The 12895-nt window shown below is 32.0% G+C and overlaps 1 protein-coding gene across 1 annotated transcript; it reads left to right on the forward strand.

The window, feature by feature from the left end:
- The first annotated feature begins 4488 nt into the window (after window positions 1–4488).
- LOC115976498 lies at window positions 4489–9236 on the forward strand. Its single transcript, XM_031097801.1, has 2 exons — window positions 4489–5696; window positions 8825–9236. Exon 1 carries the CDS (start codon window positions 4788–4790, stop codon window positions 5670–5672), a length of 885 nt encoding a protein of 294 aa, XP_030953661.1. The 5' UTR covers window positions 4489–4787; the 3' UTR covers window positions 5673–5696; window positions 8825–9236.
- The last annotated feature ends 3659 nt before the right edge of the window (window positions 9237–12895 follow it).

Genomic DNA, 12895 nt, shown 5'->3' on the forward strand with positions numbered 1-12895 from the left:
GGAAAACTCCAATGGGTCACCTTTTCATTATAAATCAAATTGGTTGCAAGAAAATTATTCTTCTATTGAGTGAACAAACAGCAATGTCTTTTTTTTCTTTTTTTTCTTTTTAGAATGAAAAAAACAACAATGTCAATGCATGTGAGTTTTGAAATGCACAAAAGATTCTCAAATAGACACCAACCATTTATAAACCTTTTTGAAGGTTAGCTACCAGCATGAAAAGGTGTGACATATAAACTGTGCTAGAATATAGGACAGACATTTTCAAGAGTAGTATAGAAAATAATTGTGCTAGAAATTATTATAGGACACACATTCAGAAGAGTAATGAAGAAAATGAACTATTCCCAAACGTGAAAAACTTTAAATGATACAACAATATGGGCTCCTTTTAACTGTTCATCACACACTTTATGAAACATCGTTTCAGATGAAATAGCATTATAAATGGTTGGTACCACTCAAAAACACGTTTTCAGTTTTTAAATAACTAGTAAGTTACTTGTACGATACATAGATAATTTTGTGATATTTTATGTAAGACGGTTTTGGATAATATTGTACATATAATATAAAGAAAAAGTAAACTAAATTAGAGTAAAGAAACATATTCATTTTCATATATTAAAAATTAGTTTAATAGCTTCACTGTATATTTGTAGCCTTCTTAAGGTAATATTAATTTTTTTAAGAATCATGAAACAAAAAATAAATGCAAAAGAGTAATGGGACCATGAAAATCAACTAATGTGTGTTGTATTCACATATTTCATACTATGAAATAAATGTATGCCCAACTCTTTGACCGTCTTCCATTCATCGATAGTGTGACACTAAGATATGGTATGCGCAAATGTGTATTCATGTATCTTATAGATGATTTAAAATTAAATCATAGTAGAATATGGTTTTACATTACGGACCAAATATTATCTCTACTTATTTACTCAAAACAAAAACTATCCAACCAAATTACCTAAACCTAAATCATATTTAAGCCCCTAGTTTTAAAATAAATAAAAAAATTACTCGTAGTGGTTTCAACGTCTTTTACTTTGGTAATATATAGTGAAATAGTGCATTTTATTTAACAATCCACGACACTTTTGTGTCATTCTATCTCTCTCTAGGGCCTTATATGGTTAGATATTACTATTGATCCTTACTTATTTTATTTTTTTTTTTTTTTTTTAAAGGGAAATGCTAATGAGTGCCTTTAGGATACTGGTTAATAATCAATTTAAAGAAAGTTTTTATGGGAAATGAAAAAAAAATTGTTAAAATATTAATTACTTTTTTTTTATTTCCCATAAAAGTGGTATCAAAACTTTCTTAAAATGGATTATTAATGAGTGCCCTAAGGACACTCGTTAGCATGACCCTTTTTTAAATACTAAAACAGTGGGCATGCTAAAAAACATGAAGAATAGAGAAAGATGTGGTATAAGATTAGGCAATTAATGAGATATTAATGAGATAATAATAAAATAAGTTAATGTGAACTTTTGTGTAATAGTAAAAAAAAGTTAATGAAAGAGGTAAAAAAATACTAAATACAAAATTAGAGTACCACTTGACAGAACTTCATGTATTCCTGCATGAGGTCTATGCTTATATATATATATATATATATATATTGATATTATACATATTTCTATACACTTTTTTATCTATACATATTTTCACATATACTTTCAAACATATATTTTTAATTTTTAAATGCATATATCAAACACCTCTTCAGAATATCTTAAAATGTGATTCGTTTACCTTTGTAGGAATCTTTTTAAACAAATGACCGTTGATGTAACGTACTTTTTAACTTTAAAACTTTAAAGTAAAAGATAAAATTTAGAAAACTATTACTATAAAACAAATAACTGAAAAGTATTGATTACTACGTTCTTGAATATGCATTGGAAAGAAGACTAGATTACTTTTGTTGACCAGGCCAATAGGGAAAAATTGTAATCTTTGAAGTGTCGGGAGAGACTGGAACTAAAACCCTAATAGACTTTATTGACGGAAAAAGGAGAAGAAATCAACCATACTTCTGCATTGGATTCCAAAGAATTTAGATCTTAATCATGGCTGTTAAAATTGCAATTTAGATAGTAAAATCGCACAATTTTACGATTCCACTTCACCAAAATATTTAGGATTACATTAGAATTGTAAAAATGATAAAATCGTATAAGATCTTATGAGATCTTACTGATCCTACTAAAAACATAAATTTTTAGTTTTTTTTTATGAGATAATTTTTTTGTTTTGATGAAGCTTTAATGGTTTTTATTTTTGCATGTTGTGATGATATGACTTTTTATTTTATTTTTATAAAATTATATTAACCTAAACAAATGTTTTTTAGTTTCTAGTTCACTTGTAATCAAAATAAAGGAATGCTTCATCATTTCTAAATGAAGTATTTGATGTTGGTTGAGGTCATTTTTGCCCTTTAAGTTATAACGTTGTTAAATTTGTTTGATCAAATATTAATTTGTGTTCTAATATTACTAAAATATTTTTTTATATATAATTTTATCGCTTGTATTTGTATATTGATTGATTGATTTTTTTGAGTATGCTCTTTAATTGTTGTTGAGTGGTATAACTTGAATAGCTGAGTGTAAAATTGTATTTTGATGTTTTTTGCAGCTCTAGTATACAAATATATAATGTCTACATAAATGATGAAATTGATGATAATGTTCACTTTATTGTAATTAGCTAGTTTCCATTTGCTAACTTATTTTGGATTTCAAACTTGGAACTTAGAACTTAGAAAATATTTTTCATATATTTTGATAAATATTTTGGTATTTGGTTGCTAATTAAACATTTATTGAACTTTTTAAATACATTGGGTCAAAACTTAAATATATTTGTTTCGTTTGTATAGACTTAGCGATATATGACATGCAAATTACATTATATAATACAAATTTTAGTTTTTTATGTATGAATTTATAATTTACGTGATTATTTAACATACAAAGTCATTATCAATATATTTTTGACTAGTTAAAAAAATGAAGATTCCCATTTCTTTTCTAAAACTTAAATTCAATTATCTATTATTAGTTAATACAGAAATGCTAATACCACGCATACTCTTACACAATTATTCTATGTGATAAATTATGATTAGTTGTTTGTTACTGTTACATTTACTAATATGATTTTACTAATGTGTGCTCTAAGAGCACACAATAATTAACCATTTTTGGAAAAAAATTTCTTGGGAATTGAAAAAATATTGACAGTTTTTTCAATTTTCGAAAAAATATTTTCAAAAATAGAAAGTTTAATGTGTGCGACGCACATTAACCGAACCCTTACTAATATTGTAACAATGTGATATATAATCATTAGTAAATAAAAATGTGGTGTAAATGGGGGTGGTGGTTGTCGTGTAAAACTTAAGGATAAATAATTAATAAAAAAAACTTATGTCAGTAACAGTAATCAACACAGATAAGAATCACTAAAATATTGCTAATTCAACCGACTATGAAAAGAGAGAGTTGTTGCGTTGTAGCATTGTCCATCATAACAAGGCTAACACGTGGCAGTAGGTAAGGGAGCCAATCCAATTTACTGGTAAGTAAGAAACCAATCCAATCCACTGACACTGAGCTCCAATGAATCCTTTTTATGAAACCCCCCAATCCACATCATAAAATCTCTTCTCAGATCCGCACCACTCATCTGACCAACCACGCGTCCTCATTGTACAGTCACCAATCAACGCTAACCAATAAACCTTAGCCCACACTCACCGCCACCGCGTCTCCATTGGTTCCCAAACAACCTACATCTCGAGAAATTATATGGTTATTACGTTCCATTGTCTAAATCTTAAGTCAATTTTTGTTTAATTTTTTTTTTTTCATAAACTACAAGTTACGTTATCTGCTATGAAAACTATATAATATTTTTTTTTATAGTCCACACTTTCTCTAAAAAACTTTCATTTATTTAAAATTTATGGGTAAACTTATGATAAAGATTAAAGAAAAATATTTAAATTATCTTGATAATTTTAAACAATTGTGAGTTTTTAAGTAGAATGAAAAACAAGTGATGTGATCCCATAAGGACCGTATAATGGGTAATGCTTTCTATCACAATTAATCATATGACGAGTTATAAGTAATAAACCATTACATTTCTACTGCTTATAATTTGTTATATGACACGTTGTGACAAAAATTGTACCATATTTTATATCCCATTACACTAGTATAATTTGTCCTATAAAAATGTGTATCTCACACACCTCAAAAGCGAGTGCAAAAAAAAAGGTCACGGTTCCTAACAATTTTCAAAAACCCGAATTTGAGTTGTTCGTAGCTAATAAAAGGAAACCACGTGTGCACTTTCTCGAACCAACCGAAAAGGCCTTTCCACTTCAGAATAGGCCCTAGGCAGACCACGTGTACCCCTTCTTTCGGCAGTGCTGGACACTCTCTCTTCTCTCATTGGTTTACCCCATGTGGGACCAGACCGCAGCGCTCAATTACGCTGGATCCGGTACTTTTCATCTGGACCCACCTTGTAAAATTTAACCAATCACTTCCTCTCACTGTTTATCGTTAGCCCTAGACACGTGTTGTTTCACGCTAGGTCACTGTACACACGCTATGATTATCGCCTGAGCTCTCAAAACAAAAAGAGAGATAGAGAGAGACACACACAGAGTTAGATAGAGAAAGAGAGAGACAGGGCTGGTGGTGTTGGTGTTGTCGTTGATTGTGGGGTGCGTAGGATAAGGAGGTATAATGAATCGGGTAATGCTTAGATTCCGACCGATTGCGCCGAAACCGGCCGCCGGAGGGTCCGGTTCAGATGGGTCATCGATTGATAACAAGAACGCTTTTTTTGCAAAAGGAAGAACGAAGAGAAAGTACGTTAGGGTTCGGAAGAATAATAGTAGTAGTAGTAACAGTAGTGGATACAAGAGAGAGAGAAAGATAGGTGAGGAAGAAAAGAAAGAAGGGTCGTTGGAGTTGGAAAAGAGAGTGGTGACTCTGCAACTTTTGCCTGAGAAAAGTGAACGGAATGAATCGCCGGAGAGTGGATCTTGGTGTAACTTTGATGATGAGGAAAATGGGAACCCACCAGAACTGCCGATGTGGTTGAATAAGTTTGACGATAATAAGGGTGTGACTGTGTCTGTGAGTAGTGGTGATGAGAAGGATCACACGGCGGCGGTGGAGTCGTGGGTGACGGTGGAGAGTGTGACGGACACGTGCATGGGTGTGGGTCAGCTAGGGAGCACAGACGAGGAGAGGATGAGAAATCTGGAGGAGGACACGTGTCCGGGCTTCGTGTCGGACGGTTTGGATAGGGTGATGTGGTTGAATAGAGCATTTAAGAGGATGTTGGTGAGAAAGGAGCAAAATGACAGGCAGTCAGCTGAGAATAATAGTAATAATAAGATGATAATGGTTTGGTTGGTTGGGAAAGAGAAGTTGAAGTTGAAGTTGCCGTACTTGGACGAAGCAGAAGCATTTACGTGCCAAGTTAAGCTGCAACACACGTGTGGGACGGAGAAGAAGGATAATAAGTGCTCTCAGATAGTGCCTTGTGATGTGTGGAAAATGGACGGTGGAGGATTTGCATGGAGGCTCGACGTTGAAGCTGCCCTCAGTTTGGGCCGTTGATTATAGAAAAAACAAAAATCTCAGGTATTGCTTGCTTTGTATTAATGTTTAGGCATTTTCCTACGTATTGATATGGTTCTTTGTGACATTATTATTTATATATATACACCTACGAGAAAATGAGCACAAAATGGATAAGCGTTGAAACAATATTATTGTCCTTATCCCATAGTGTTCGTGTATAAGTCGGATCCTAGTTATCCAAACACTTGAAATCAATGCCTTTAAGTATATATATATGGAGTGACTAAGCAATATTAGTTTAAAGGAGAGTGATTGCATTTACATTGCATCACAAATGATGGTGGGAGCCGTGTGGTTTTGCTCTTACCTAGATAGAATTTAAAGCATTTGCCTTTATCTTCTTTAGCTGTTATTTTATTGGCAGAAGGTGGATAAAGCAATAACTAAACAAAAAACAACGAAACACAACAGTGACGAGAATACCTACAAGTCTACAACTACTACTAAAGAGCTTTCAAAGCCTTCAACTAAGTCCCATTATCGCTGTTTGAACTACGTGTACAAATTCAACTAGGTATACGTAAATTATCACAAAAAAATTAGGTATATGTACGTAGACCGTATGTTTAGAGAAAATGATACAAAATGCGTTGCATTTAATCTGCATTGTGCATGATCACCAAGTATATAGCTTTTGAACTCTAGATAATTTGTGCTTAGTATCAAGCTAGCAACTTAATTGATTCTCCTGAAAGAATTGTGCACCTTTTCTAAGCAACTGTAGGAAGAGTAATTAACTTCTTGTAATTTTCCTACTTCATACTTCTTAGCTAGTTGAGAACTTTAGAAAAAGGGCTATAATACAGAAGCTCATTTATAGCGAGGAGTGAAATCTTGGAACCATATGTAAGATTTTTAAGTTAAGGAGGACTAAACCAAAATGTATGTACGGAGTAAATTTTACTATTATTGGGCAATAATAATGTGACAATCCAGTGAAGATTTAGGGGTAAAGAAAAAATTTGAGATATCCTAAGTAAAGTCAGGACAAAGAATTGAACTGAGATAGCTGGAGTATAATAGTTTCATCAGAATAATCAACTTTTAAGAAACAGCAAGTGCCTAACTATTACATGATCGTGGATGTAGATTAACAAGCGAGGAGGCAAGAACTGCTATATATAAAATAATAAAAGTCTGGCTTTATATCGTGTTTATGCCATTTGACTTTTAATGTGAATATATTATAAGTTGTGCAACCTGCTTTTACCATGTATTTCACTTTAAGTAAATTAAAATTATAAATATAATATATTCTGAGTGAAACTTTACTACTATAATTTCAAAAAGTTTAAATATTATTCCTATTAAACTCTAATACTTTTAAGTTTCACAAAAGGACTTTACCTTAGGTTTTAGTGGCACCTAACTATTGTAGGATTGTAAATAAACCAAAATGTTCATAAATAACTCTAGGTTTGTTTAAGGAACAAGCTTATTTATATTATTTTGTTTAGCGAACAAATCATACTCAAGTCCACTTTTAAGGCTTGATTCATAATTATTTTTTAGAAGAATTAAATTAGCCAAGTTTAAGAGAGTGTTTCTGTATATATATTAGCTAGATTGTCTATTTTTGCAACCAAAAATAAAAAGGACATATATATAAGTCTTTCAACGACAAAGATTTCCCTTGGATTATTTTATTTTACTTTTTTTTTATTTTTTTGAGTACCCATGAGTCCATTTGAATATATGTAGAGAACAAGCTTAAGGGTTTAGTAATGCATTTGGATTAATAGATAGTGCAAATGAAAATTCAAGTATTCACGGACAAAGGTACAAAACATTATGCCAAAAAACTACAACTAAAGGCGAGTTTAAGAAACTAGATCATTTTGAAATTGATGATGATGGAGAGAGACAAAAATTTTGTCAAGTTTTACTTGTTACTTTATATGATGGAAGAATAAGTTAAACAAGCAATATTCACTAAACAAACCTAAGTTTACTTGAAGAATAAATAAACCAAACTTCAAAAAGTAATTGAGATTGATAATGAGTTTGAATTAATTCGACTCAATTACAGTCCTAGCTATGGATCAGGTTAGGGTTCGAAATGTACTTATCAAAAAATAAAAATAAAAATAAAACAAAAATAAAATCAAGTTGAAGTTGAAGACTTGAAGTTGATTTTAAGCTTGGGAGACAAGACATACATGGTTGCCTGGTCATATAAAGAATTGTGATCTTAGTGTCTATTGCAAAAAACAATCAACAAAAAGCTAAATAAATTGTGCTAAAGGAACAGTTAATTGACTGTATAAAAGATCTAATAGACTGATTTTATTCTTCTCAATTAAATATAAATCCTTCCTCGGCATAGCCGACCATTATCACTTTAGTATTTGGGGACATTTTTATTAACAACCATTCATTGTTGCTTGCCTATATATGGACAAGACCATTAATGTTATATTGAATTATAAAATATCGTATTCTTAAAACATGGAATCTAAAAACAGCTAAGCCTTATATGTTCCGACTATTTGGGATTGGCTCCTCACTCTCTCTCCTTTATCTAGTGTCATATGAAAGAGTGGAATGTCAAGAGTGAACAACAAAGAAAGAGAGAAAAAAAAATTAATAATGTAAAAGAATATGTATGCAGAAAAAGTATAAACATATAACTCATCGAATAGATAGAAATAGAGACTAATTTTGTAAGCATATTCAGACATGATGTTATATATTATAGAGTATGGACTATATATGGACCACTAACACAATGGAATGTTAATGTAGACAATCAGGTATTCTTGCAGGAGGATATAAACATTAAAGAAGCAAATGCTTAGTATCATAGTCACCGTTAATGTCCCCCTGCTGACTCACTTTATTCTGCAGATTACAATTTTAGTTGGATTCTATTGAAATGATCTCCCCCATTGGATGAACAATAAACACTGGACGTAAAACCACACCTTACCACTGCGAATGCCTACTGTTATTTAGTGCCATTACTTTAAGCTTTAACAAGCTTCCTTTTTTTTTTTTCCCCATCCCTTAATTGTGCTCATCTTCTCACTCTCTCCTCTCTGTGTTGGGTAGTAGTACTTTTAATAATTTCCTTATAAGTTTTCCAATCGTATATATTTGTCTCTAACCATTTCGATTTATGTAACAAGGTGATCTTGACTACAAAGGTCAAAGAGTTGAACACGTACTGTGACTCTGTGAGTCTAGAAAGTGTACATATTGTAAGTATTGCATCAAGACTTGTTTCCAACGGCAAACGTGAACCCGGATTTGGTTTGGAGTAAGCGCAAGCCTCAATAAAAATAAAGTTTACCAATTAAAGCGACTTTTAGTTGCTAAGTCTGTGTGAGAGAAGGCATATGTCCAACAAGATGAAGGATGGGGAGTGGTTAAACTTCTAAGCAGTTCAAGATGTTGCGGATTAGAAACTGGATATCCAGTGACAAAAATATTGACAATATGTAGCATAACAGGTATCGTATGTTATCTAAAGCACGGTTTAGAAGGAATGGTTCTGAATCGTACTTATATCAAATGAAAATCCTCCCTCATTTTGCTTTGTGTCCAATCAATTACAACTTATTATATGATCTTTTTTATTTCCTTTAAAATAACTAAAGTTTAAAATGAGAAAAAAAAAAAAAAATGTGACACGTGATATTCTGAAGTTTATGGAATAGCAAGTGGAACACTTAAGTGAGAAAAAAAAAAATTTATTCGATCTTATCCCTCTTGGAATCACAAAATAATAATTTTTTTAAAAGAAAAAGAAGGTTTCTTACAAAATCATGCCATGCCAGCTGTCTAGACGGAAAAAAAAAATTATTTATTTTTATTTTTATTTTTTTCAAAGAGTTGGTAACTCGAATTGTTATTATATATTTGAAATTGAAAAATATCATTTTTATTTGAAATCTTCATTTATAGTAAAAAGATATAGGATATATTTGCAGAATATAATTCTTTTTTTAAACTCTCTATCTCTGGGAAATATTAGCCTTGATTGTACAACTGCAAATTAGAACCTGTACCAAAAAGCTGAAGGATAACAATTAGTATTTTTTTTTTTTCTTTTTGGGTTAAAAAAGCTGTAAGTAGGTAACGTCGAACAATTTCTTAAAAAAAGAAGAAGAAGGTAACATTGATGATTGAACCCCCCCCCCCCCCCCAAAAAAAAAAAAAAAAACTCTCTAAACAAAGACGTTCTTTTTATCTTGTACTTTTTCATTAATCAATAGGATATTTGTAAGTGTTTTATATTGTCTCATACTGTCTTTCATGAATAAAATATTGATGAGACTCATACGATGATAAGGTTTGTTATAAAAATAAACTATACGATATTTACAACCTAAATTCACCCATAGAAATTGATAAAGGAGAGAGATATTTCCTTTATGTATTAAACAATTATTCTCTATAACACCACTCTAAATGTTTGTCTAACAATAATGTAGTGTCCTATTTATAGAGGCATAGTTAATCCAAGGTCTCAATCCTTTTAAAAGTAGCAACTTTTTCCAAAGTTTGTAACCTATTCACGAAGAGTTACAACTTATGTCCTCTCAACACACAATTTGAGGACAACCACTCCTTAGATGAAAATTATTTCCAACTAATCAATTTTTAATTGTCATTTTGTAGGCAATAATTATTTTCAATTAACCATATTGTTGACTATTCTCATTAATGTACAGGGATTGAGGTACTTTTCAAGAATAGTTGATTGCATTCAAAGAACTCATTTTCCAAAATAATCTCGGTTATGCTAATTGTTAAAGAAAGATTAAGCATCTTCGTATATAAAAGAGTATTTCAGTCGCATGCAATTATAAGTGTACCTTTTCATTAATCAAACCTACAAAAAGTAGGATATTGTAAGTGATGATACAAAAAATCGTTAGTGGGATCACTCGTTCAATTCAGAGCTTTTAATGATCTTGTAGGACTTGTAAGATAAAGAGAGTTGATCAAAGAAACCACTGGGTTGTGCCCAGTGGAAGAGCATCCGATGTTTTAATTAGTATCAGTACATATATTTTATATATAGATAGTAGTTTTGTAGTAGTAGTTTTTGATGTACCTTAGCAAGTGAGGTAGAATGTCCCTTTTATAGGTAGTTTAGGTAGCCGTTTTGCACATAAATGTATTCCTTTACATAATTACAGGTGGTTATTTCATTGTGTGTAACGGTTCCTTTCTTAATGAGAGTTTAAGGCCGATAAGTAATGATCATCGTTAATGTGTGGAATGTGCTTGAGCGGTTGCATCTTTTTCCATGATGGTCTACTAATGACATAAAGCGTCCATTGAGGTGGACGACCCTGATGAATTTTCCAAAGCTTTTGATGATCTTATACGACCTGTAAGATAAAGAGAATTGATCAAAGAAACCACTGAGTTGTGCCCAATGGGAGAGTCTCCGATACTTTAGTTAGTATCAGCACATATTTTTTATATATAGATAGTAGTTTTTAGTAGTAGTTTTTGATGTACCTTAGCAAGTGAGGTAGAATGTCCCTTTTATAGGTAGTCGAGATAGCCGTTTTGCTCATAAATATATTCCTTTACATAATTACAAGTGGTTATTTCATTGTGTGTAACGGTTTCTGTCTTGATGGGAGTTTAAGGCTGGTAAGTAATGATCATCATTAATATGCTAAATGTACTTGAGCAGTTGCATCTTTTTCTATGATGGTCTACTAATGACACAAAGTCGCCCATTAAGGTGGATGACCTTGATGAATTTTCTAGACCCATCAGTAAGTATTCTACATTTTCTCATATTGCCTCTCACAGATAGAATGTTGATGAAACTCACATGGTAACGTTTTACAAGAACAAAAAACATTAGCAGAGATTGATGACAAGGGATAGAGATTTTGTGCGTTGTTCTTTACGTTATCATTCTAATAAATGATTGTTGACAATTGATGGAGAATAAAAACGCACCATCATCTAAAACGAATAGAGAGACGCGTCCATATAAGCTATCGTCCACAATATCAAAGATTCAACACTTAGTAATTTTTAGCCACTTTCGCTAGGTTTATTACACAAATCCACTGTTACAAAATGTGAGATTAAGTACCTCGCAATTCACTCCCACTCACCCCACTAAACACACACGTCTTCATGAGAGTAGTGGCACAAAACAAGCAGACCCACTCAAGACCCTCTATATAAAGGCAAGACTTCACCAAATCGAAGGTACATGAAACACTTTTCTAACTCTTATACTTTTGAGAGTTTATGGAGATCCTAAAAAAAATTCTGACTTAGGCATAGGAGGGTCCTTAGCCGGCACTACACCGATACATATATTCTGATACCGTGGACTTTCTTATTTAGGTCTTCAATTTGTCACCAGGTACAGAACATACAGCATACTAATTTCATACTTCATCAACAATGTGTAGTGTCATATTTATGGATACAAAGCCACACCTTCATTAAAGGTCACTACCCTCCTAACAATTGGATCCTTTGCCAAAAGGTGTGGCTCTTCACCAAGAGTCATACCCTTACACGAAAAGTCGCAATTTTTCATTATTGATTGGATCGGGTCCACTATGGGCATACTTTGTGTTCAATCTAGCCTAATATTTCAAATATTTTCACTTATTGGGATGTATAACTATGTATCTAAATTTTATTTTTGGTTTCTAGAAAAAAGAAGAAAGAAGATAGAATTAGGTCAAGAAACGTATTAAAGTTTGATCCAATAAATTGGTGTTGTGTGGAAATTTCTAATTACCCCTTAGTATAACTGACATGACATTCCACACTAATAAAAGTAGGTCAAGTAATACAATTTTTTTTTTCATGTATTTATTAGCATTGAGTATACGTTTTACTTTAAGAATACCTAATAATTATTCACATTATAGAATCTCCAAATTATTTTGTATGATGTCTACACATTTCATTACATTTACCCTTCAATTTTATGCAGGAAGATCGTAGTGAATTTAGATTTAGAGATCATACTATTTTTAATGGTTCAAAGTGGTATGAGAAACCATATATAGTCGAGTCGATACCTGAAACGAATACCAGAGACAAAAAGGCAATGGCTATACGGTCCCCAACCCCCTCTCTCTACTGAAGTATCTCTTGGAAATTTAGCCACTGTAGTTTAACTAAGTAATGACCCGTTCGAGGATTCCATATGGCTTTTAGCATCTTGTACGGCCATTAGAGGCAAACGGAGAGAGAGA

The sequence above is a fragment of the Quercus lobata genome, chromosome 2 (genome assembly GCF_001633185.2).
Source record: "Quercus lobata isolate SW786 chromosome 2, ValleyOak3.0 Primary Assembly, whole genome shotgun sequence".
NCBI classification, from domain to species: domain Eukaryota; kingdom Viridiplantae; phylum Streptophyta; class Magnoliopsida; order Fagales; family Fagaceae; genus Quercus; species Quercus lobata.

Excerpts from the sequence above, each read along its gene's own strand:
- LOC115976498 (XM_031097801.1), top strand. The coding sequence starts at position 4,788 with ATGAATCGGGTAATGCTTAGATTCCGACCGATTGCGCCGAAACCGGCC.